This window comes from Pan paniscus, chromosome 15 (genome assembly GCF_029289425.2).
Source record: "Pan paniscus chromosome 15, NHGRI_mPanPan1-v2.0_pri, whole genome shotgun sequence".
NCBI lineage: Eukaryota > Metazoa > Chordata > Mammalia > Primates > Hominidae > Pan > Pan paniscus.
In genome coordinates, this window is record NC_073264.2 from 73,979,719 (window position 1) to 74,006,742 (window position 27,024).

Below are 27,024 nucleotides of genomic sequence, written 5' to 3' on the forward strand. Positions count from 1 at the left end.
CCATGCCTGGCTATTTTTTTGTATTTTTTTCTGGAGACGGCATTTCACCATGTTGCCCAGGCTGATCTTGAACTCCTGGACTCAAGCAATGTGGCTGCCTCGGCCTCCCAAAGTGCTGGATTACTGAGCCACCACACCCAGCCAGAAGAAGTGAGAATAACAGGAATAAACTCACCTGATTCCACCCTTTCATGTACTAACTAGATATGGATCTTTTGAGCCCTCAAAAAGGTACTGATCTTTTTTAAAGGAACTACATCTGAACATCGTAAGATTCAATGCCTTTTTAACCTTGCACATTGGAGAAAGAGGTATGAAGGAAGAAGGGCAAAGAGTACCTGGGAGTCAGACATCTCTCTCCTCCCACCAACTCCATCACTTTGTGATGGTCTCTACTAGGATGCCCAAGTTCCCAGAGCCCTAGTCTCCTCAATTGCATTTTTGACGGGCCTAAAGGAGACCACCTTGCCTCAAAAGCACTTGTTCCGGTTATAACCACTCCCACACACATTTAAAGCATCATTACCTTTGTTGTTGCATATGCAGGGCTGGGAGGAACAATGGTGCTGAAACTTTCCAGGACATGAAAATCCGATTGCATGGCCTCACCCCTAGGGATTTTGATTCAGTGGCTCCAGCGGAGGAGGCCCAGGAATCTACCTTTCCATCAGTCACACAGGTGCCCCTCCTGTAGGTAGTCCTCAGAGGACACTTTGAGAAACCCAAAGGAAAAGCAGAGGGAGGCAAACTGCTCAGTGCTACCTGGGAGGAAAACAATCTACCTATAGCATGGAAAACCTCCAAGGAGCAGGCAGCAAGTGTCCATCAGAATGACAGGAAGGAGAGAGGCAGTTAAAGGGAAAGCACCATCATCAAAGCCTTCTCCAGCTAATACCTTGTCCTTCCTGCATATGCTCCTATCTCATTTTTATTTTCTAAATTTTACCCAGACAAGCTTCCCCAAAACCCACTCATCCTGACCTTCCCGGGCTCCATCACTAAATCTCCCCATGGCCAGGGGAACTTTTAGAAAGTGTACTGGATCAAGTCCCTTTCCTAACTTCAATCCTTCCATGGCTGCTCACTGCCCTTAGGATAAAGTACACAGCCCTCAAACTTCTCCATCAAGGCCCTTCATGATCAGGCCTCTCCTGACCTCTCTTACCATCTCATCCCTCTCTAGTGCTGCAGCCACAGTGGCCTTCCATGGGTCCCCCAACATGCACAGGACCTTGGCACATGCTATTCCCTCTGCTGGGATCAAATGTTTCCTCTTCAAGGAAATTTTCCCTCAATGCCCTAGACCAGAACAGGTCCCCCTACTACACTCTTCTATCTTCCTGGACTTTCCAACTTAACACTGATCCCACATTTACTTACAGATTTGTGTGATTATATGATTAACATCTGTCTTCCCAAGTGGACCATAAGCTTCATAAAGATAGGGTCTGTGTTGGTTTGGCTCACCATCATGTACCCAGGGCCACAGTAGCTAGTACATTGTATGTGTTCAATAATACAGCATAAATGCCCAGTGCACTGTGGTCTGGGGAGACATGGATGAAGAAAAAAAGTGAGACGCATGCTTGAAAAATTCATAATGCAAATGACAGGCCAGTGTGAGACGGTGTGCTTCTCCTGGTCATGGCCACTGAAAATCTTCTCGACTGTCACACGGATGGCGTCACTGGATGCCACAAGATCTCAGGCTCTTCCCAGTAAGAGCATCTCTCTGGGACTGTCCCCAGAGGACAATGAGAAGGTGGCTTACCTCCTGGGGAATGTGGGGATGGAAAAAGAGGGCTGGGAGAGAGAGAGTGCCAACCTCCTCAATCCTCTTCTTGTTATCTCCTGAAAATGTAGCTTAGTCCCTCACTATCAGGACTCAGAGAGAGAGGTGGGGAAGAGAAGGTCACAGACAGAAACGATCTTCCTCCCTCCTATCTGGAGCCACAGAAACAGGCATACCCAGGTTATCTTTGAGCTTGCTTTTTTTTCCCTAGAGATGAGTGGGGGGTAGGGTGAGCAGGAAGATTCAGAGCAGTCAGTTCAGAAAACAGGGTGTTTTTCTGCTTGGTTATCAGACCCATGCCCATTCAAGGGATGCAAAATAGGCTGAAGTTTAGATTCTCTGACTCGGCTATTGAGTCCCATCAATTACACCACGTGGAAAAAACTTTGGACAGTTAAAAATAACATAGGGGCCTGGTGTTTGGAAGATCTGGAGTTTGGAATGCCAGCTTGTCAAGCACAGATCCCTGCCTACCAAAAAGCATGTGCTGGGAACTCACATACACACCAACCAGCACAAGAAGGTCACAGATGAGCAAGGTGCCTGTTACCTACCACCCTGACAACAGTGTGTCAGGCCAACTTGGAGGACAAACTCTCAGTCCTCAGCCACTTTGGTCTAAAGGACTTCCAAGCCCTCTTCTAGCCGTGGAAAGGGCAGAGCTCATCCAGGAAAGAAGTAGTCTCCTTCCCCTTAGAGGAGGTAGCCATGAATAGAATCGTGGGCTGAGTCCAGTCACCTTACAGAGACACTTCACCTCTCTGTGCTGTGTTTCTACATCTGTGAACTTCTTGTTCTTTCTCAGAAGGACTCAATATCAGCACCAATTAAATAGTATGCAATAAGCTGCGCTCCTGGACAAAGCATGCCATAGATAAATCTTTCTTGAAGACTCTTTTACACATTTGTTCTATGAGTAAAACAATAAATTGATAAAAATAATAATGCCATAGATTTCTAGAACTTCTTTCTTCTAGGAAAACCAGTGCTTCTCCTACTTATCATTTCATTTTTTTAAAGATGCCAATGTAAGGAAAATATCGGCTAGTGTGTCTCCTCATTTTACAGATGGAAAAACAGGGTCACTGCAAACACCCATTAAAAGGGTAATGAGGCTGGGCACAGTGGCTCATGCCTATAATCCCAGCACTTTGGGAGGCTGAGGCAGGTGGATGGCTTGAGGCCAGGAGTCCAGGACCAGCCTGGGCAACATGGCAAAACCCTGTCTCTATTTGTATTAGTCCACTTTCATGCTGCTGATAAAGACATACCCAAGACTGGGAAGAAAAAGAGGTTTAATTGGACTTAAAGTTCCACATGGCTGAGGAGGCCTCAGAATCATGGCAGGAGGTGAAAGGCACTTCTTACATGGTGGCAGCAAGAGAAAATGAGGAAGAAGCAGAAGCAAAAACCCCAGATAAACCCGTCAGATCTTGTAAGACTTACTCACTATCACGAGAATAGCCCAGGAAAGACCGGCCCCCATGATTCGATTACCTCCCCCTGGGTACCTCCCACAACATGTGGGAATTCTGGGAGATACAATTCAAGTTGAGATTTACGTGGGGACACAGCCAAACCATATCATTCTGCCCTTGGCCCTTCCAAATATCATGTCCTCACATTTCAAAACCAATCATGCCTTCCCAAAAGTCCCCCAAAGTCTTAATTCATTTCAGTATTAACCCAAAAGTCCACAGTCCAAAGTCTCATCTGAGACAAGGCAAGTCCCTTCTGCCTATATTCTATAAAGTCAAAAGCAAGCTAGTTACTTCCTAGGTATGCGATTCCAAGTGGGAGAAATTGGCCACAACAAAGGGTTTACAGGGCCCAGGTAGGTCTGAAATCCAGCAAGGCAGTCAAATATTAAAGCTTCAAAATAATCTCCTTTGACTCCAGGTCTCACATCCAGGTCATGCTGATGCAAGAGCTGGGTCCCCATGGTCTTGGGCAGCTCCGCCCCTGCAAACACCCATTAAAATGGTAATGAGGCTGGGCACAGTGGCTCATGCCTGTAATCCCAGCACTTTGGGAGGGTGAGGCAGGCCCTACCTCCACTTTGCAGGGTACAGCCTCCCTCCTGCCTACTTTCACAGTCTGGCGTTAAGTCTCTGCAGCTTTTCCAGGCACATGGTGCAAGGTGCTAGTGGATCTACCATTCTGGAATCTGGAGGATGGTGGCCCTCTTCTCACAGCTCCACTAGGCAGTGCCCCAGTAGGGACTCTGTATGGAGGCTCCAACCCCACATTTCCCTTCTGCACTGCCCTAGCAGAGGTTCTCCATGAGGGCCCCGCCCCTGCAGCAAACTTTTGCCAGGGCATCCAGAAGATGTTTCCATACATCTTCTGAAATCTAGAAGGAAATCCCAAACCTCAGTTCCAGATACCTGTGCACCTTCAGGCTCAACACCACATAGAAGCTGCCAACGCTTGGGGCTTCCACCCTCTGAAGTCACAGCCCGAGCTATATGTTGGCCCCTTTCAGCCACAGATGGCCCCTGGAGCATCTGGGACACAGGGCACCAAGTCCCTAGGCTGCACACAGCATGGAGACCCTGGGCACCCACGAAACTTCTTTTTCCTCCTGGGCCTCCAGGCCTGTGATGGGAGGGGCTGCCGTGAAGGTCTCTGACATGGCCTGGAGACATTTTCCCCAGGGTCTTGAGGATTAACATTAGGATCCTTGCTACTTATGCAAATTTCTGCAGCCAACTTGAATTTCTCCCCAGAAAATAGGTTTTTCTTTTCTATCACCTAGTCAGGCTGCAAATTTTCCAAACTTTTATGCTCTGCTTCCCTTATAAAACTGAATGCCTTTAACAGCACCCAAGTCACATCTTGAATGCTTTGCTGCTTAGAAATTTCTTCCACCAAGCTACCAATGACTTTCTTCACAGAATTGGAAAAAACTACTTTAAAGTTCATATGGAACCAAAAAAGAGCCCGCATTGCCAAGGCAATCCTAAGCCAAAAGAACAAAGCTGGAGACATCACGCTACCTGACTTCAAACTATACTACAAGGCTACAGTAACCAAAACAGCATGGTACTGGTACCAAAACAGAGATATAGACCAATGGAACAGAACAGAGGCCTCAGAAATAATGCCACACATCTACAACTATCTGATCTTTGACAAACCTGACAAAAACAAGAAATGGGGAAAGGATTCCCTATTTAATAAATGGTGCTGGGAAAACTGGCTAGCCATATGGAGAAAAATGAAACTGGAGCCCTTCCTTACACCTTATACTAAAATTAATTCAAGATGGATTAAATATTTAAATGTTAGACCTAAAACCATAAAAACCCTAGAAGAAAACCTAGGCAATACCATTCAGGACATAGGCATAGGCAAGGACTTCATGTCTAAAACACCAAAAGCAATGGCAACAAAAGCCAAAATTGACAAATGGGATCTAAATAAACTAAAGAGCTTCTGCACAGCAAAAGAAACTACCATCAGAGTGAACAGGCAACCTACAGAATGGGAGAAAATTTTTGCAATCTACTCATCTGACAAAGGGCTAATATCCAGAATCTACAATGAACTCAAACAAATTTACAAGAAAAAAACAAACAACCCCATCAACAAGTGGGCGAAGGATATAAACAGACACTTCTCAAAAGAAGATATTTATGCAGCCAAAAGACACATGAAACAATGCTCCTCATCACTGGCCATCAGAGAAATGCAAATCAAAACCACAATGAGATACCATCTCACACCAGTTAGAATGGTGATCATTAAAAAGTCAGGAAACAACAGGTGCTGGAGAGGATGTGGAGAAATAGGAACATTTTCTCACTGTTGGTGGGACTGTAAACTAGTTCAACCATTGTGGAAGTCAGTGTGGCGATTCCTCAGGGATCTAGAACTAGAAATACCATTTGACCCAGCCATCCCATTACTGGGTATATACCCAAAGGATTATAAATCATGCTGCTATAAAGACACATGCACACGTATGTTTATTGCGGCACTATTCACAACAGCAAAGACTTGGAACCAACCCAAATGTCCAACAATGATAGACTGGATTAAGAAAATGAGGCACATATACACCATGGAATACTATGCAGCCATTAAAAATGATGAGTTCATGTCCCTTGTAGGGACATGGATGAAGCTGGAAACCATCATTCTCAGCAAACTATCACAAGGACAAAAAACCAAACACCACACGTTCTCACTCATAAGTGGGAATTGAACAATGAGAACACATGGACACAGGAAGGGGAACATCACACACTGGGGCCTGTTGTGGGGTGGGGGGAGGGGGGAGGGATAGCATTAGGAGATATACCTAATGTTAAATGACGAGTTAATGGGTGCAGCACACCAACATGGCACATGTATATATATGTAACAAACCTGCATGTTGTGCACATGTACCCTAAAACTTAAAGTATGATAATAAAAAAAAAAAAGAATCTAGAAAAAGAAGTACAAATTCAACCTAAAACAAGCAGGAGATAGGAAGCATTATAAAGATTAAAGCAGAAATCAATAAGAAAAAAAAAAAAAAGAAATTTCTTCCACCAAGCCAGGTGGAGTGGCTCACACCTATAATCCCAGCACTTTGGGAGGCCAAGATGGGCAGATCATGGGGTCAGGAGTTCAAGACCAGCCTGGCCAACATAGTGAAACCCCGTCTCTATTAAAAATACAAAAAAATTAGCCAGGCATGGTGATGCATGCCTGTAGTCCCAGCTACTCGAAAGGCTAAGGCAGGAGAATCACTTGAACCCAGGAGGCAGAGGTTGTGGTGAGCCAAGATCCTGACACTGCACTCCAGCCTAGGCAACAGAGCAAGACTCCGTCTCCAAAAAAAAAAAAGAAAAAGAAAGAAGGAAATTTATTCCACCAGATAACCTAAATCATCTCTCTCAAGTTCAAAGTTTCACGAATCTCTAGGGGAGTCTCTAGGGGAGGGGGCAAAATGCCGCCAGTCTCTTTGCTAAAACATAACAAGAGTCACCTTTGCTCCAGTTCTCTACAAGTTCCTCATCTCCATCTGAGACAACCTCAGCCTGGATTTTATTATCCATATCTCTATTAGCATTTGGGCAAAGCCATTCAACAAGTCTCTAGGAGGTTCCAAACTTTCCCACATTTTCCTGTCTTCTTCTGAGCCTTTCAAACTGTTCCAATCTCTGCCTGTTGCCCAGTTCCAAAGTCACTTCCACATTTTCGGGTATCTTTTCAGCAATGCCCCACTCTATTGGTACCAATTACTGTATTAGTCCATTTTCACACAGCTGATAAAGACATACCTGAGACTGGGAAGAAAAAGAGGTTTAATTGGACTTACAGTTCCTCGTGGCTGGGGAGGCCTCAGAATCACGGCAGGAAGTGAAAGACACTTCTTACATGGCAGCAGCAAGAGAAAATGAGGAAGAAGCAAAAGCTGAAACCCCTGATAAACCCACCAGATCTTGTGAGACTTATTCACTATCACAAGAATAGCATGGGAAAGACTGGCCTCCATGATTCAATTACCTCCCCATGGGTCTCTCCCACAACACATGGGAATTCTGGGAGATCAATTCAAGTTGAGATTTGGGTGAGGACACAGCCAAACCATATCACTACTAAAAATACAAAAATTAACTGGGTGTGGTGGTGCACACCTGTGGTCCCAGCCACTTGGGAAGCTGGGGTGGGAGGATTGCTTGAGCCTGGGAGGTCAAGGCTGCAGTGAGCCATGATTGCGCCACTGCATTCCAGCCTGGGCAACAGAGCAAGACCCTGTCTCAAAAAAAAGGATATTGTGTGCCGACTCTACTAAGCACTTTACATACATTAACTTGCTTAATTCTTCCAACAACCCCATAAAGACAAAAACTATTAGTCCTACTTTACATATGAGGAAACTAAGGCATTGATGTTAGGAATCCTACCCAAGGCCATAGGGCTTGAACTTGAACCCAAACTCTCTGGCTCCAGAGGCTGCAGCCAAGCCATGGGTCACACAGCAACTGCTCCCAGCCTCCTGCTCCCCACCATGGAGTGTCTGAGCTTACAAAGTGTGCAAAGCTTACAAAGTATGCAAGGAACGAACCCTAAGGACTTGTGTAACCCCCAGCCTCCCTGTGAAAACTAGGCCCAGGGCATTTCTGGAAGGAAGTGGCCAGCACGCAGGTAGACAGCTGCAGCAGTGGCAGGGGTATCTGGGTGGGAATCAGGCAGCACTACCATCAGAATAAACCACCCCGATCCCCCTAGGAGGAAACCCACTGTCTTAGAGACCTGCAGCCTCACTCTCCCCTATTTAAATCATGAAACTAATCCTCAGGGCACCATGCTTTAAGCTACACAGATTGGCATTTACATTGTCCTCCTTGGATTGGATTTATATATTTTATTTACATCATTTATTGGTTGTTGTTGAAGAAGAAGAAGAAGAGGAGGAGGAGGAGGGAGAGAAGGAGGAGAAGGAGGATTAAAGTACAGAAAGGGAAAAAGACATTTGGGTCCACTGCTCAGGTGGGCTCTACCCACAAGTCTGCCCAGCGTTAGAAATTGGCCCTTGCAGCTGGACAGAGCTGGCCTGTAGCTGACAGGACTGATGGCTCACACCAGTGTGGGCCCCACAGGGTGTCTCCCTCACCCCACCCCTCTGGGTGGTCCCCTGGAAAGTATCCAAAATGCATAACAAAGGAAACCAAGGACGGGGTCCAGTTCAACCCCTTAGTGAGGGGGAAGACTGGAGAGAGACAATCCCCCTTGCTGGAGGACACAGGATGACCACCCCGCCCTCCCCCTGGAGCCTCTCTTTTGGACGATGAGGAGTATGAGTCTCCCCAAACAGTGACTGCCAAACCGGGACTCTGCTCAGACCAACCTGGCCCAGGCTTATTTCTCATTTTTCCCTTCTGTTCACGGACACCCCCCACCTACTCCCAACCAGCCAAACAGATCTGTGTGCTCTCCTCCACGCAGTCCTTCCCATCTGGCCTTCCTTCCCTCAGAAAGGAAGGGTGTCCCCAAAGGAATCGCTCAAATGCCTCACGTCTTTATTCACTTCCCTTTCGTGACTAAAGTTCCCCAGCCTCACCCTCCCGAGCCTAACCAGACCCCACTGTCCTTCTGAACTCAGCTCCTCTCTGAAGCATCCTCTGTCATCCCAACCACAGGAACTGCTGTCTGTCTTCCAATTTCAAGGACCCCTGGTGGCCTAGGCTGATCGTTTAGCGCAGCTATTCACCACCTGGAACCTCACGTGAAGCAGCTTCTCTCAGGAATGCATGCTCTGCTGCCTGTAAGCTTTGTCCTTTTCCTCCTTCCCTCTCCCACTCCCATATTCATGAGATTGAGTGGGCCCTCCCTGGGGACAAAGCCAGAATACTCTTTCCTTCCTTTGTGCCCCTTCAGTGCTTTTTGATCAAGGTGCAATTCATGGAGGAAAGGAGAAAGATGTAAACAGTGAATGAAGGAGGGGACAGGGATCAGAAGGAAACCTAGGCTGGAGGTGCAAACCCAGGGCTCTGAGGGCCTTAGGGCACCTTAGCTCTTAGTCAAGAAATGAAATAAGCAGCAGAAAGCAAAAGAAAAAGGAAAGGCTTTCCAGCGGGCTTTTTCTTCCCAAGGATTTGAAAAGCTACAGTAGAGCCTGGAGGAGAGTGGGCTGTCCAGGGCTGCCGGTTCTGGGTTTTGGAGAGAGGTGGAGATGCTGTGGAGCTTTTATACTGTCCAGACCAGTTCCTCTGGGCAGCAAAGGAGGCACACACCCAGGGCAATGTTGGGCAATAAAGATTATTCCATCAGTTGGGAGCGGGAGCGCCTTTTGTTCTGCATTTCTCAGGGAATCAACACATTCCAAGCAGGTAAGGGATGAGAACAAATGACCAGCAGGATGGGGACTGATAGTATTGGGTCCTCTTCATTCAGCAGATTATAAAATAATAAAACAAGCATCCTACTGCTGCAAGGATAGCAAGAGCTAGCAAGGTCTCAAAAAGGTTTCAGAATTCAGACTCACAAGCCAGGCAGCCTCCATCTCTCCTCTGACACTCGCTGGGATCTTCAGCCCCTGAGATGACAAACAATGTCCCCCTGGTGTGCTCTGGACTGAGGAACTATGAGAACTTCCTAAATCTCATAAAACTCTATAGATTAGCGTTCATCCCTGCTACCCTGTGCATAAGTGACCTAAAATTGAATGGTCCGAACCTGTTTCCCATCCCCCAGAGACATGTGTAATTAGATAAAATGAGGACAGAATATGTATAAGTATCTGTTATACTCGGATGGCTGCCCAGAAAGAAAATGAGTGCCAGGAACCGGACAGCCCTGTGTCACCCTCAGTCCTGAACTGGGATTGAGGGAGACTTACCTTTGTGAGTAGTTTGCTAGTGCAATATGACCTCTCTGAGTTAACAAATATTTTTCTACAATTCGGCTCCTGCAGCCCATATTTGGGACACCATCAGCATTTTCTCTGGCTTTCAATGTTGAAGGATGTCTTTCAGACCAGGATCTGAACTGAAACTTGACCCTGGGAGTCCGTGTCCACCTTGGGACTTCCTCTTCCTCCTTCAGGCCTCTTCCTGGTGGTACCCTCTTCCAAAAAGCCCCCAACACAGAATTATTTGGAGGACATACAAAAGTTACAATGATATGCTGGTATCTCTATCTCTCTCAATACAAGAGAGAAAGGCCCTCACGTGAGCCCTAGGCCATCCTTTTTGAAGGATGAATGAAGTTCATCCTTTTGAATGAAGTGATCTGCTATACTTGGTTGGGACACAGAGTCGTAGGGAAAATCATTCTCTCTCTAGGCATTGATACTGTGAAAGTATACAAAAGGCATTCTCTCAAAGAAGATGTATCCAAAAACAGTGACTGGACTAAAGCTCCATGGAACAGACAGCAGATGTTCACCAGAACCCAGGCTTGGGTTTAAACCATTACAGTGCTTTGCATCTTCTGGTCTTCTCTATCTTAAAAACTCAAAAGAAAAGAGTCCTCCAGTATAAATAAAGCTAAAGGAAATCCCACACACAGCTAAGCATAGAGGAGGCACTGAATAAAAATGAAGTTGATTTATCAGTGGCTATCCATAAGCCAGAGGTTACTTACTCCCCTGAAAGAAAGCAAAGCAAAAAGGTTTGTCTTTACTTCTCAAGACCAAAGGGAGAAAGCCAAGCTTTTTAAAGTGACCAAGAAACAAGAGGCTAGAATGAGCGAGGCTGCCACATGTCATAAATGCACATCCTACATGCAAGCAAGGCCAAACCTGCATCTGTTTCCCAACTCCTGAAACTGAAGGCTCTTTGGGGAGGAATTCTGCCTTTTTCAGACTCCTGCCGTGAAGGCAGAGAATGAGAAACATGTCGACTTTCTAGAGTGCTAAAAGCAAACTTGGGCAGCAGAGCAGGGTATCTGCCTGCAGGCTTCGCTCACTCAACTATTCCCCACACGTTTCCTACGTGCCTGCTAGGCTAGGTCCTTGGGACAGAAAGGCACATGTGGCCAGGCTTGGTGGCTCACGCCTGTAATCCCAGCACTTTGGGAAGCTGAGGCGGGTGGATCACTGGAAGCCAGGAGTTTGAGACCAGCCTGGCCAACATGGTGAAACGCCATCTCTACTAAAAATACAAAATTAGCTGGGTATGGTGGTGTGCACCTATTGTTCCAGCTACTCAGGAGGCCGAGATAGGAGAATCGCTTGAACCCAGGAGGTGGAGGTTGCAGTGAGCCGCACCACTGCACTACAGCCTGGGTGAGACAGAGAGAGATTCCATCTCCAAAAAAAAAAAGAAAAGAAAGGCATATGTGGCTACTGTCCCTGCCTTCCACGCCCTTACTGCTAACTAACTCCTGTCAATTATTTCAGTGACTGAGAGAGAAGAGTACGTTCAGCTCTGCATGGCCTGGGCAGGTGTGGCCAGTTCTACCTGAGGGTCAGCAAGGGCTCCACCAGGGAGAGGGACCACTTAAACCATCCGGAAGATGACAGATGTGCATCAAGTGCACCCAGGGACAGGGTGGAGGTGGAGGACAATCAAACCGCCTGCCCAGAGGAAACCACCTGCCCAGAGGAGCCACAAGCAGTTTGCTCAGACACCAGCGGAATGTGTGACAAGAGCTGTCTCTCTGGGCAGGGACACAGAGCATCCCCTCAGACTAACAAGTTCACACATGTCTCTCACACTGAGGTTCTTACCCTAGAGCCCATGGGCCTCCAGGGCATCCAGAGATGGGCTCTTCCAGGTCTGTGAACCCCATAAAACCATAGGCAGATGTTCACATCTATATGCGTGTTTTCTGGGGAGATGATCCACAACTTTCATAGGATTCTGGAAAGGGCCTGTGATTGCCAAAGAAAGGTGAAAAAGAAACACCCATCAAGACTGAGTAGCCTGCACACTAGACTGTGGTGTAGAATCCAGTTTCTCCCTGTCTGTCTCCTGCATATGGCTCAGTAACAGACATAGTAAGTTTTCAGAACTGGCAGAACTAAAGGGATGAGAAGAGCATTCCAGTATAAGCAGATGGAAAGAAATTACCATTGGCATCACCAAAACAAATACCTGTGTGTACTGACTGTGTGCCAGGCTCTGGGCTAGACTTTAAAAACCAGTATCTCTTTCCATAAAGTCACATGGAAGAGTGTCTTCTCAGCCTCCTGTTCCTGGAGCCAATATTGCATATTGGAGTCCCTAAATGTGGATTCAAGTCACCCAGGGCAATTCACTGCAATCGCCAGATCAGGCTCAAACTTTAGTTGGCAGTTGCCTAGCAACGAGTAACCCTGAAGACACATTACTAAACCCAGATGCCAAAAAGGGCATTTTGTGGACAAGCTAGTTCTGAAACCAGCCCCTCATAAGTCTATTTGTCAGGCCTCCCTGGGGCTGTTGGGGTAAGGAGTAGACTTTGCAGCCAAAGGTAGGCTGAGAGGAGAAAGATAGAAAGGCATTGTTTTTTGTTTTTTCAGACACGGTCTCACTCTGTTGCCCAGGCTGGAGTGCAGTGACACAAACACGGCTCACTGCAGCCTCAACCTCTTGGGCTCGGGTGATCCTCCCACCTTAGCCTCCCAAATAACTGTGACTAAAGGCACGTGCCACCACACCCAACTAGTTTTTCTATGGGATTTTGCCATGTTGCCCAGGCTGGCTTGAACACCTGGGCTCAAGCGACCTGCCCACCTAGGCCTCCAAAAGTGCTGGGATTACAAGTATGAGCCACTGCACCCGGCTGAAAAGTGTTCCGCTGGTTGTATGTTTTCCCACCTCTGGGGAATAGGCATGAGAAGGGGAACTGAGGGTTAAAGGAGAAGGCAGCCTCCAGTGGAGAAGGCAGCCTCCAGTAGAGAAGGCAATTGGTGCCTCTTCACTTCCTCTTTCAGATCGTACCTATGGTTACTCTTCCAAGAAGTTGCTTAACAGATGCCACCCACACCTAAAGACGCATAAAGCAGCAGAAAGACTTGACTGAACATACATGCAGTCCTTCCCTAAAGCCATCATCCTCCTGCAGCTCCAAAAACCCCACTGAACTATGGAAGGCTGGGGTGAGCAGGATGATAGACCTCAAACTACTTCTAACAGTGAAACTGGGGAAGCAGTTTTTAACCAACTCTCCAAGGCAACTCACTCCCTTACAGAGGCATGAAAGAGGCAAAGAGATCTCATTCTCTAAAATTCAGAGCTGTTGTTGTTGTTGTTGTTGTTGTTGTTGTTTGTTGTTGTTGCTGCTGCTGGTTGTTGTTGTTTTTAACACAAAGCTCAGAAACTCCTTAAGCTAAGAGGCAGGTGAGACTGGGTTTCCCAAGACAAAGTTTCCAATCCAAACCATCACATAAGGCCAACACTGGGTATTCTCCCTGTGTCGATAGTGGGAAGCCTGGGAAGACGGCCTTCTTCGGAATCCACCATCCCTTCCCTTGAAAGGTCTTGGGGGTAGGAGGAAAAGGGGCAAATAAATATATCAGTCTGGAGGTGATTCAGGAAGAACAAATGCAGATGTCAAACAACAAATAAGGCAGATATAAATCCAAATAAAATATTAAAATCATTAAAGGGCTGCTGCTCCCTGAAGATTGGGAAAAATGAAGAGAGTTAATTAAAAGCAATCTCCATGCACTGCTGAGCCGGCCAGCCCTGATAAATCAACAGCTGGGGCTGCTGTGGAGGGCAGGCAAGGGGCTTCAGGAGGGGGTGGGCCAGCTGGGGGAAGGGGGTCTGCCACTGAGATGGCTGTGATGGCAAATTGAACACAGTGACTTAAGTTTCATGTTTTATTAAATATTTTATGACCACTGAATAAAGTTATTCTTTGGAGAGGGAGAAAATGATGAGCTGGGTAAGTGAAGGGGGGGAAGATAAGGATGAAGAGGTATTGTCTGATTCAAAACATACTTAGGACTGTGACGTTGGCACCTCTGATATCGCCCCCAAATGCCGAAGCTTTGAGTTTTTTTTCTTTCTACTTGATCTGCAAAGGTAGCTGTGTCTTCGTCTTCTAAAATCTCTCTACAAAACTTGGGTTATGTTTATCTGAGGGACCAGGGAAGGCAGTGCAGAGTCAGGGAAAGTAATGAAGAGGAAGAAAAGACAGAAAAGATCCTCAAAATTGTCATTGCTGATCAAAGCCAGACTTTTAACACAAAACTAAAAGGTCAGCAGAAATGGTGGGAACTCTTTTTTCTTTCTTTACTTCTTTCCTTCTCCCCTTTTTCTGCAGCTAGTTTTTGTGTGTAAAATGAAAAAGAGCTCCAAATGTTGGGGCTCAATCTAAGTCAAAAGCCAGCTATTTCAGAAGTGTTAGAAGAACAGGCCCTTCTCTATTCTAACGGGAAACCCTCCAGTTCTTCCTTGATGAAAATATAATCAAGAGAAATGATTGGGGGAAAGTGTTTTTTTCTCCTCCATAGAACTGGGATTGGAAGGGGAGTGTGTGCATGGGGAAACATAAGGAATTATGCATTTGGATATGCATTTTAATTAGGTGGACAGAAGCAGCCGCCTGTTAATTTTTCTTGCTTGTTTCCACTTAGCATTCATCACAGGCAGAACCACCATAGAGCGCTCCCACGATAATAGATGGTTCTGCATTGGCTAAGTCCTCAGGGAAAATAATTAGCAGGAGAGAATATATTCTCTCCACTCCCACTGCCCCATCCACCCTGCCCTCCCCCTATCACCAGCACCGCGTTGCCGCCCCTCTCCCCACTCCCCTCACCTATAGTGGTTTTCCTAGGAAAAGCCGAGGGCAGCAGTCAGCCTCCTGGTTTGCTAGCACTTACTTTGCCCTGCCAAAAAACAAGGGTCTAGGAGAAGAAACAGACAGATCGGAAGTCTCTATTGGAGTGGAAGCTCCTCGATGTAGGGAGGGAGTCAGGTGGCTGTGCTGATTAGTTCTCAGGGGCAGGCAGGCAATCCATGTTGGTTGTGGGATGAAGGAACTCCAAAGAGGATGAGAGAGTTCTCTTTGTGCTCAACTGGCAGCCAAAGATGTATCGAGAGTTGCTGGTTGAGGATAGCAGGAGTAGGGATGATGTTTTTTGCTTCATTTGCTCTTGTAAAGGAAAGTTGCAGGGCCAAGTAAGTGCAGTGGTTTTCACCTGCAATCCCAGCATTTTGGGAAGCTGAGGTAAGAGGATCACTTGAGGCCAGAAGTTCAAGACCAGCCTGGGCAGCACAGTGAGACCCCCATCTCTATAAAAAAATTAAAAATTAAGTGTGGCAGTACACACCTGTAGTCCCAGCTACTTGGGAAGCTGAGGTGGGAGATCACTTGAGTCAAGGAGTTTGAGGCCACAGTGAGCTGTGATGGCACCACTGCACTCCAGCCTGGGTGACAGAGTGATCGCACTACTGCACTCCAGCCTGGGTGAGAGTGAGACCCTATCTCCAAAAAATATATGAGAAAAGAAAATAAAGAAAGTTGTAGCTTTGCAGCAAGACTGAATCTGAACCATTTCCAAGGCTGGCAACCAAGACATGTATGTAACTCTGAGATCTGACCCCACCGCAATGCTCTCTGGTCTACTTTTCTATAAAGAATCTGGCCTGGCATGGTGGCTTACGCCTGTAATCCCAGCACTTGGGGAGGCCCAGGTGGGCAGATCACTTGAGGTCAGGAGATTGAGACCAGCCTGGCCAACATGATAAAACCCGATCTCTACTGAAAATACAAAAATTAGCTGGGTGTGGTGGCATGTGCCTTTAATCTCAGCTACTCCTGTGGCTGAAGTACAAGATCACTTGAACATGGGAGGCAGAGGTTGCAGTGAGCCAAGATCACGCCACTGCACTCCAGCCTAGGCGACAGAGTGAGACTCTGTCTCAAAAAAAAAAAAAAAAGAAAGAAAAAGAAAAAGAATCCATTCTTGCCACTGACCTCCAATGCCAACAGCTCACCCTCCTTATTCACAAGCAGATCTAAGTCCCTGCCCCGCCTCCACTTCTTCTCTCTCCCTCAGTCATCTCAGTTGAAGGAGGAGCCAGAGACCAGGCAAGGACCAAAGGCCCAAGTTCCCAGAAGAGCACCCCACTCTACCCACCGCGCTTCTGCTTCCTCTGGTTTGGTGGGTGAACTCAGGTCAGGGCTATGACCGGAAATGAAATGAGGGTTTCCCCTGAGCTCACATTCTCACTTATTTCAAACCCAGACAATAGGAAAATCCCACTGCGATCCCAGGGCTATTTACACAGCCTGGATGAGTAGACCTTGCATTTCCTGAGAAACAATGATTAGATGTGATGGGTAATGCCAGAAACATTTATTTTTGTTTTAATATTTAAAATAATGTTTAATATAGTAGGTATTATTGACTGCCTGAGGAGGCCATGATCAGCTACAGGAAACTTTTTAGTTCTCATAGTAACACCTCACATTTGCACTTTCCACCTTCTGAAATGTTTCCACATCCATTATTTCATGTGGGCCGCTGCGGGGAAGCCAGGCTGGAGGAAGGGGAAGGGAGGAGAAGGGAGACACAAGCTCTCCTGGCTGTTTGGAAGGACAGGCCTGACTTGCTAACTCCTGCCCCTCAAGCTATCCTGTCATCACCGTGCTTTCACCCACCTCCTGTTGTCAGACATCACATCTCCATCCACCTAGGAAGCCTTCACTCCAAGCCTCACCAGGTAACTGCTAGTGCTACAGCCCCTGGAACTGCCTCAAACCCAAACCCTGACCCCCACGAGGAGTCCCTGCCCTCAAAGGAAGGGGGATATAGGCTGGGCGCGGTGGCTCACGCCTGTAATCCCAGCACTTTGGGAGGCCGAGGCGGGCGGATTGAGGTCAGGAGATCGAGACCGTCCTGGCTAACACGGTGAAACCCCGTCTCTACTAAAAATACTATATATATATATATAAGCCGGGCGTAAGGCGGGCGCCTGCTGTCCCAACTACTCGGGAGGCTGAGCCCGGGGAATGGGGAATGGCGTGAACCCGGGAGGCGGAGCTTGCAGTGAGCCGAGATCGCGCCACTGCACTCCAGCCTGGGCGACAGAGCGAGACTCCGTCTCAAAAAAAAAAAACAGGAAGGGGGATATGAGGGGAAGGCAATCCCTGTGGCTGGGGATGGGAGAATTGAGTCTCTGGGTTCCTAGTTCCCAGTGTGTTTATCCCAGAACGCAATGGACTACCAATAGAGGGAGAGGCAGAGAGGTTGAATTCTGTAATACTATTAGGTTTGGGTTTTTTTGTTTGTTTAGTTTATAAGGTGGAGAATGCCTATATTATCTAGAAATGTAGCCGCTAATTTTTTGTGTTTTGTTTGTTTGTTTGTTTGTTTTTTGAGATAAGGTCTTGCTCTGTCACCCAGGCTGGAGTACATGGAGTACAGTAGCGTGATCACAGCTCACTGCAGCCTCAACCTCCTGGGCTCAAGCCATCTTCCTGCCTTAGCGTCCCGAGTAGCTAGGACCACAGGTGTACACCACCACACCGGGCTTTTTTTATTTTATTTTTTGTAGCGACAGGGTCTCATGATATGTCCAGGCTGGTCTTGAATGCCTGAGCTCAAGGGATCCTCCTGCCTCAGCCTCCCAAAGTGCTAATACTACAGGCATGAGCCTAGCCTAGTCCCTAGATTTTACATTCCAAAAATGAAGGAGACCTAGGCATAGTGAAAACCCAAAAGAAATGAAAATGGGGACTCAAACAGATACTTGTATGCCAATGTTCATGGCAACATTATTCAAACAGCCAAAAGGTGAAACAACCCAAATGCCCATCAGCAGTTAAATGGGTAAACAAAAAGTGAGCTATCCATACAATGGCCACAGAAAGGAATCAAGTTCTGACTATGCTACAACACGGATGAACAAACATTGAAGACATTATGCTAAGTGAAATAAGCCAGACACAGAAGAACAAATATTGTATGTTTCCCCTGATATGGGGTGCTAAGAATGCAGAATGGTGGTTCCCAGGGATGGTAGGAAGCAGGGGATGGAAAAGTATTGTTTAATGCATACAAAGTTTCTCTCCGGGATGATGAAAAGGAACTGGGCACGGTGGCTCATGCCTATAATCCCAGCACTTTGGGAAGCTGAGGCGGGTGGATCATCTGAGGTCAGGAGTTCGAGATGAGCCTGGCCAACATGGTGAAATGCTGTCTCTACTAAAAATACAAAAATTAGCCAGGTGTAATGGCGCATGCCTACAGTCCCAGCTACTCGGGAGACTGAGACAAGAGAATCACTTGAACCTGGGAGGCGGAGGTTGCAGTGAGCCAAGATCACGTCACTGCACTCCAGCCTGGGTGACAGAGCGAGACTCCATCTAAAAAAAGAAAGAAAGAAAAGGGTCTGGAAACTGATGGTGGTGATGGTTGCACAAGGTGGGAGGATCGCTTGGGGCCATGATTTCAAGACCAGTCTGAGCAACATAGCAAGACCTCCATCTCTACTAAAGATTAGAAATAAATGTACTTAATGCCACTGAAATGCACACTTTAAAATGGCTAAAATGGTACACTGTATGTTATGTATATTTTAGCACAATAAAGAAAAATTGAGGGAATGCCTCTCTCTGCTGGAGGTCAGGGTGACCATTTTGTTTTCTCTTTAAAGTCTCAGAATTTACACACCAGCTCCTGTGTAGACTCTGATGAGTTCTGCAACCTCCTCCCCCTTCTCTTTATGCTTGCAAAAAAACTGCCATGGAAGCTTTCCACCAAAGAAAAGCCTGATAATAATGTCCCCACTGAAATCTGAGATGTTCTGGAGACATGTCACTGAAGGGGAGGCATGAAGTCCAGTCTAGTCTTGGCTAATACCCACTCGGGTAGGGGCTAGTTCCACACAACTGCTGGGCACCTCCATTTCCTCAGCAGTAACACAGGTATGCTAGAGGAAGCTCAGTGAGACATCAGTACAGGTCCACTTACTTCAGCTCACTAAACATCCAGGTACCTGTGGCTGCCCAAATTAAAATAAAATAAGCACTTTATTTTCAGATTAATTGGGATAGGTGCCATGGTAGAGGAGAAGGCCAGAGAGATCATGGACAAATAAAGTCCAGACCAGAGGATTGGCTGGAAAATTGGTTACCCTTCTGCCTCCAAACACACACACACACACACACACACACACACACACACACACACACACACACACAAAAGGAAGCAAAATACAGATGTTCTCAGTGATTCCGGTCTTTTAACCACCAAAAACTGAGTGCTTATCCACGTCAAAATAGGCCAATTGGTCTTCAAGTTCCTCATTCTCATCAGCTTCTGGATGGGATGCTAGTGAGAAGAAAAGCACTGAAAAGGAAGAGCCAGAGGAAAAGCCCACATTCTAAATGGCCCACCACCTGGTCCTCAGCCTCAGACCTTGAGAAGGGATAGGAAGTTCCACCCAGGTTAGAACCCCAAGAAGGGAGCACCATGTAGCAAGACTGAACCAGAGAATAAGAAACTGTGGAAGTCTCCAGTCTTAAATGTTCTCTTTAGAGCCACACTTTAAAAATAAGAAAAAATCAGAACTCTGGCCCCTAGCTGTCCTCTCTGTCCTAATCCACCATAATAAGAGCCAGAAAGTTGTTGGCTTGAAAGGAATTTGGGGAATCAAAGTACATCACCATCATAAAGACAAGGAATATGCAGCTCAAAGAAGTTCTGTGTCCCAGATCACAAGCTAGTTGCCTGTAGCTCTGGAAGCAGGGCTCAAGGCTTGGGATTCCTCTCCCAGAGCTTTTTCTCCTCCATTACTCTGAAGTCATTAAGGCTACAAAAAATCAGCCACTGGTGAGAAATGAACATGGAAGAGGAAAAGAGGTTGAGACAGGTTTCATCAATAGCAGGTGAAAGTGTGAGGATGGGAAAAGCTTTCTGGTGGAGCTTCCAATTGCAGATCATTCAAACAGCAGATTTTCAAGGTGAATAACAACAACTAAAAAAAAACCTTTTATCAGCAACCTGAGATGATCACAGTCCCCAGATTCAGAGAGGGAGGAGAGGGTGCAAAGGGGGGATTAGACATGTGCCAGCATTGTTCCGCAGGCTCAGAACTGAGGCCTGGCTGGTGAGGACTCAATGCGGGCTATTTGAACCCCATTATTAGGAGCTCTGAGCCTAATCCTCTCACCCCCCCCCCTGCTTCCACACATTGCCCCTAAATTGTAACCTCTTCAGGGATTCTCTCCCTTCCCTTGCCACTGCCTGCCACACTAATATTCACAAACACACAGCCTAGAAATTCTCCAGTCTGCTCCTCTTCCCTCTGCCCCACCAACACCTCCTAACCACTGCTTTTAAAACTCTAATGCAAATCACAGGCTTCAAAAACCTTCCCTCAGTGACAGTTTTACGATGCTAGCTCCATTCATCCATATGGTTTGACAGACTGTGAAACACCAGTAACCGGACCAATAAGAAAAACAAATTACAAAAACACTACAACACCTCATCTCTCCCCAGTCACTCAAACAACTAGAAAACTTTGGAATTTGCAATGGATCACAATATCAGTCTCTCTTGCAGTTCAACAACAATCTTTGCAGAGTTCCAGACCACACAGTGGTTTTACCCACTCCTCCATCCTCCCCCTACCCAAGGCCACTCTCCATCTTTCCTTGTTAAATACCTTCATATTTAAAGACTATTTAAAATTAGGGCCATGCTTACAAATTCCCCGGTTGGGTCGTAGCTGGGCAAAAAATATTTCAGTGGTTGTGGGATTTTTTTGGCCAGAGGTTTGCCACATTTGGCTACATTTCTGTTTTCTAGTGACTTTCAAAACACTCAAAAACCACAAAAGTTACTTTGCAGAGGTTGGGATAATAAACAGGCCTGGATTCTGGTGCCTTTTTATGACCCAGCCCCCATCGCCACTACTGTCAGCATAGCTGCCTTAGAAAACTGAAACATCAGCCTCAGTTTCCATTCTTTTTCTGGTGCATGCTCAAAACAAAACATGCTGACCATGACATTTTATTTTTTGCATTGATCTGAACAGATGGCTCTGAAACAGCTTTAGACATTATGGTCTTTCTCAGATGTATCCAAATTCCAGCTACCTGCATGATTCCAAAAAGAGGAGGATGAGAGGTCTCCAACTCAGCTGTCTCTGAATTCAAGCCCACCTTATGTGACTAAGCAGCTCCCATTCAACTGGCAGTCTTCAATGTCTCCCGGGAGGCCTGCAGACCAGGCTATTTTCAGAGGTTTACCCTGTGACAATGCCTCCACTTGGGTTCTCGCAGACATTAATCTCCATCATAGGTGTCTCATCAAAAGCAGACATTTACCCATTGAAAAATAATGTGTGCTAATGAGGTTTGGAGAATTTAGGGCTTTTTTATAGTGGCAACCAGAAGCAGATGGAGAACAGGTTCTTGGGAATCTGTTGGCTTACAACGTCTGAGGGTCCTTTTTCATAAGAAGCTAAAACAATGTCCATAAAAGGCAGCAAGTTCACAAAGTCCCGGCCTCAATGCTGTCTACTTAGTAGCTACCCACATTCCCCCAACCCCGACAGAAAGAGCTAAGAGGAGATTAGAACCAGGAATGTGACCCCCACCCCTTCCCCTCTGATATCTAAACTGAGTGCCACAGCAAGAGTGAGGTCTGGCTTCTAACTTTCACATGCACAAAACCACTTTAGATTAGAATACACTAATACAGGTCATAGAATGCACAAAGAGATCTAGATTTGAGGTTCATCTACACACATGACCTGCTGTTTGACTTGGCTAAGTAAGTTTATTTTCTTCTCCCAGAGTAGTGTTCTTAACAACAAAACAGGGACATAAACATATACCTCCAAGCAAGGTTAACTCCTTACAAAAGAAAGTTTCAATACAATCATGTATATGTGTGTGTTCACGGTTATAAGCATGACAAAATAGTTTACGGGTCTCTTTATAAATAATTACTTAAGGTAAAGCCCTGTTGGTTTATATGGAATTTAATAATAATAATTTTTTTTCTAAGTAGGCAATTATAATAATAGACATATATGTGTATAATCAAGTCTGGCAGAAGGTGGCAGACATTCTCAGTTAAATGCATACCAACCAGGATTTTGATAATACAAGAGTAAGTTGTTTAAAGTACTGATTGCAGATTTGGGGGAAGGTGGTTTATCTGAACTAGAATATTAAGATTCAAATTTATATTAAAAGCATTATGTGGCCAGACATCGTGGCTCACTCCTATAATCCCAGCACTTTGGGAGGCCAAGGCAGGCAGATCACTTGAGGCCATGAGTTTGAGACCAGCTGGCCAAGATGGAGAAACCCCATCTCCACTAAAAAACACAAAAATTAGCCAGGTGTAGTGGTGCGCGCCTGTAATCCCAGCTACTCTGGAGGCTAAGGCACAAGAATCACTTGAACCCAGGAGGCAGAGGTTGCAGTGAGCCAAGATCCTGCTGCTGCACTCCAGCCTGGGCAACAGAGCAACACCCTGTCTCAAAAAATAATGATAATAATAATAATAATAATAATAATAATGGCAGCATTATGTTTCCCAGGTATGCAGAAATCAACCAGAACGTGACTAATCTACATGCAGGCCTTTATCAAATCCATATTTATGTTACCTGCATGTGTTTACTTCACTACCTGGGCCTTATCTCACTTGTATATGTAAGAAATGAGGGTAACTCTCATACATCTTTGCTCAGACAATGTAGCTGCTAAATTAAATAATATGTAATACACATTTACACATCATACATGTCCACCAGTGCTTTTGAATTCTATTTGTCCAGATGTGACTGCTTGGTTGTGGGGGCCACCTGCCGTGTCCCCTTTGTGATCTGATCAGTACAGGCGGCTCCTATTTCTGCCTCTAACACCCTGTTGGGCAGTAATAAGATGTTAAAGGCAACAACAGAGAGAGAAGCTGGGCTGTCAGCTTCAGAGAGGAAGGGGGTGAAGGGTACAACAAGGAAGAAAAAGAAAGGGAGTTGAGGGGAGATCAAAGACAGGCAGGAAGAAAGCCAAATTGCTAAGAGAGGAGATGTGGCTTCAGGAGCTTGGGACCCTAAGGAAAACCCCAAAGCAATGAGATTCAAAATTGTGCCATCCCATCACCCCAGCTAATTGAATTATTGAATGTCCCACGTGGAAAAAGCTAGTACAGTGAAAAATAGCCCATACTCAGCGTAGGCAGAGCCCTGCATAGGTGCTGCTGGAAATCTGAGCTTGTTTCTTCCCAACACATTAACTACCACCACTTTATCCCCCCATCCTGAGGAAACCTTTGTGTGACCATTTTCTGTAGGGGACGTCCGTGGTGTTGGCTTTTTTTTTTTTTTTTTTTTTTTTTGGAGGGAAGAGAGAGACTCAGAACGCACACAGAGAAAATGCTAATGTCGTTCAGCTCTGTTTCATTGTCAGGAGGGACACATGAGGATAAAAACATAGCTCTCCAAACCATTCTCCCCGCTACCCCTCCTCCCTGCACCACCACCATCCCTTCGGCTGGATGTGTCTCTGCACTTTGTTCTAATTTATCCCATGCATAATTTATTCACGTGTGTATTGTTTCCTGATCAGCAACTTTTAAAAACAAATGAAATAAATAAGATGTTTTATTAAACAAGTTATTTTTAAAAAAATAAAGGCAGATGGTGTCCCTCTCCCAATAACAACGTGTGTGCTCCTGCGTTAGGAGTTGTCAAAAACTGTCCAGGGTGTGAGAGGCTGGGCTGGTCAGTGGTATTGTTTACACCCCTTTACTCACAGGGAAAGGGTCTGGGAAGCAGAAAGGAATGGCTAATTATAAATGACCAAGCAACTCCCACCTAGAAAAAGCAAGCAGGGGCGTTGTGTGTATGCTAGTGTGTGCATGTGTGTGGCAACACAATTACAAATACATCACATTGCAACTGTTTCTAATTATACAAAGTACAATTCAGAACTAATTCCACTAACCGGCCAGAATTCCGCCACCTTCTTTCCCGCGTCTGTCCCTTCCCCCACCCTTAACCCCACCCTACACAGACTCCCTCCCCAAACACGCACCCTAGTGTGATCCAAAAAACCCTGGAGCGAGTAGGGGAACACAAGCTTAGAGATACTGCGCCCGCCCGCGCGAAAGCGGGCTCCCGGGTAACTAGGGTACGGCTTTCCCAGGAGGAAACAAACCTGGTGCACATGTGAAATAGGTTCTCTAACTTGAGTTTACCAGGTGGCATCAGCCCGGTTATGTGATTTCGGCTGGAAATGGGGAAACTGCAAATCAGTTGTGGGTTCGGTAGAAACAGCATCAGCGGTGTTGCAGCGAAAGCAACCGGCAGCGAGGATGCGGCGAAGTTACGCCCATTTATTCTGCCATAAAACATTTTCTTTCTTGGGTGAAACGCTGTGGCGTTCAAGCGCAGTGTATCCGAGCTTCCGAGCCAGAACTGAAGCCAGGAGCTCCTATCTGATCAGCCTCAGCTTCCAACGTCCTCTTAACGGCAGCTTTCATATAAATATATTTGAAACCTGGGGCCTTCCTACCCCTTTCCCTATTTCTGATGGGCGACGAGCTGGCGCAAACACGTCCGATTCTCCCTGTGCATTCCTTTGCGTTAGGAACCCCCCTACCGTCCCCGGGAGCGAACCTGGTTTTCAACTCCAGGAGTGGCCAGGGGTGAAGACGAGAATGCGCTGAATTAAAAGAACCAGGGTCGACAGCGGCCACGCACCAGGGAGAATTCGGCATGAACCGCCCCCCACCCGACCTGCACCTCCCTCTCCCCCTTCGCCTGCGGCTTCTTCCGGGCGGGGAAGTCCCGGTCGAAGGGGTGAGGACCCCCCAGCCCACCTCGGATACGGAGGGAGCCACCCTCTGCCGACATCACCCAATAGCACCCCTTTCAGAGCGACACTAGTTTTCCGAGGGCACCCCTGGCTCCGCGATCGCGAGCGGACTTGGCGGCTTAACAGTTCCACCGACTGGAAGGAAGGAAGGAAGGAAGGAAGCCAGGATGAAAAGGAGGAGGAAGGCAGGCAGGCAGAAATTGGCTGTTGGACCCGGGGCTGGCCCCCGCGAGTCCTCGCCCGGCCCGCCCCACTCTGTCCAGGATCTGGGCAAGCGCTCAAAGTCTCCCCGAGGCGGCCAGAGGCACCTGCCCCTCGCCCGGCCGGGAGCAGACGCTGCCCCCTCGGGCCAGGAGCCCCAAAACCGCCTCTCCGCCTGCCTCAGCGCCTCACCCAGAGGTGGCGAGAACACCATTCATAAGACCTGCGGCTTCCCTGCCTCCAAATCCACCCCAAGTTAACCCGAATCGTTAATCCACTAAAGCCAGCTCGCTCGCAAACACAGGAGCAGACACACGCGCGATCGCCCGGAGCGCCTCCGAGATCCGGGGGCTGCCGGGGAAAGCCCGGGGCGACCACCTGGGCCCCAGCACGCCCGGGACCCGCTGCTTCCCCCGCGGTGCTCCAACTCCGGAAGGTTTGCACAAACTCCCCGCGAGCGATCGGAAGGCGAAGAGCGCCCTGCAAACTCCGGAGCCTCCGCGGTCCGTCCGCTGGACCCAGCGGACCCAGCGGCGGGGCGGGGGCCGCGGGCTCGGGGGCGCGGGGCTCGGCCAAGTACACCGAGGCGGCCCCTGCCCGACGCTCGCCCCCCGCCCAGCAGCCCCCGGAGCCGCGCTCCCTGCCCGCGAGGCGGGGGACTCCGGGGACCGCGCCGTCCCCGAGCTCCCGCGACCCCCCTGCTGTAGAGCGCTCGAGCGCCGGGCTTCTCCGCCTGCAACCCCTATATCTGGCTCTCTCTGCAATTTAGCAGAACACAAATGTAACAATTTTCTTCTTGTTAATTGCATCTCCTGACATTTCTGCGCGTTGGGGGAAAAAAAAGAAGATGAAGAAGTAAGAGCTGAAAGAAGAGAGAAGCCCCGCCGCGGCTGGAGGCGCCTGCAAGCGCAATGCGCTGGCAGCGCTCGCCACGCAGAAGGCGCCTTTTTTTTCATATTGAAACCACGCGGAATATGTACATTTTTTAGTCTTACTTACGCTTTCAGGGGGTTGTGAATGACAGTCGCCATTTTGCTACAATGTAACAGAATATTGTCTGTCTCAGAGTTCTAAAGGTTCGCTCAGGGGAAGCGACGGGCCAATCACAGCGCGGGATACCGGCCCGCCGGCCAATCGGCGCTGCTGGTAGCTAGGTGGGCGGGGCCTGCGCCGTGGTAGTTATTAGGGGAGCTGTCAAAGCCCAGAGGTCACTCCCTTTTGTAGAGCCCGAGAGCCAGCAGGTCTTAAAGGGGCAGTACCGCGCTGGCAGCTCCTTTTCGGGCTGGGGAAAGTGGAGACGCACGGGAGAGTATTATAGTTTGGTTTAACTCCCTGCTTTTCTAAATAACTGCAGAAGAGTTTGCGCTCCCGGACAGAAATATTTAAATATTGCCAGCAAGCCACTGAATCCTATTCATTAGCCTTTGGCTTTGCGTATCAACATTTTTAATCCCCCAAAGGGTAAATCCCCGTGTTTCAGTGCAAAAGTTGGAAGGCTGCCGTTTCGTGTAACAAATTACTACATGTGCTCTGCCGTTTGCTAATGCTCTGGGTCCTGCCGCTTTTTAATATTCTTATTCCCGAAGTGTTCTCTTTATCTCGGCCACCTTCCTCTCTCGCTTCTTGGAACTGCCGCTGCTGTTCCTGGCGACTCCAGGACAGCAACTCACCCTCCCCCTGGAACGTCTCAATGTCAGGCTCGCTCCCTCCTGCAGCCAGGGCTTTCCTTACGTAGTGCAGGGGGGTTACTCTGCGCGGTTCCCCGCTACCACCCCTTCGGTTCTTCCCTCTACACCAGAAACTTC

The 27,024-nt window shown here is 47.4% G+C and overlaps 2 protein-coding genes across 6 annotated transcripts in view; both read right to left on the minus strand.

Annotated features, from left to right (window-relative positions):
* DPF3 (double PHD fingers 3) overlaps nucleotides 1-26,516 on the minus strand; it is a 286,317-nt gene extending 259,801 nt beyond the window's left edge. For 4 of the 5 annotated variants that reach the window (XR_010109819.1, XR_008620912.2, XR_008620913.2 and 1 more), the window contains exon 1: nucleotides 26,219-26,516. Coding sequence is in view for 1 of the 5 variants with exons in the window: in XM_003824125.6 (XP_003824173.1) it covers nucleotides 26,219-26,250 (32 nt within the window). In the remaining 4 variants the exon portion in view is untranslated. The remainder of the gene's footprint in view (nucleotides 1-26,218) is intronic. The other variant, XR_008620914.2, reaches the window with a different exon arrangement.
* Nucleotides 25,386-26,206, minus strand: LOC129393833 (transcription initiation factor TFIID subunit 4-like). The gene has a single exon (XM_055097769.1). The coding sequence runs from the start codon at nucleotides 26,173-26,175 to the stop codon at nucleotides 25,489-25,491; it is 687 nt and encodes a 228-aa protein (XP_054953744.1). The 5' UTR covers nucleotides 26,176-26,206; the 3' UTR covers nucleotides 25,386-25,488.
* Nucleotides 26,517-27,024: the final 508 nt, after the last annotated feature.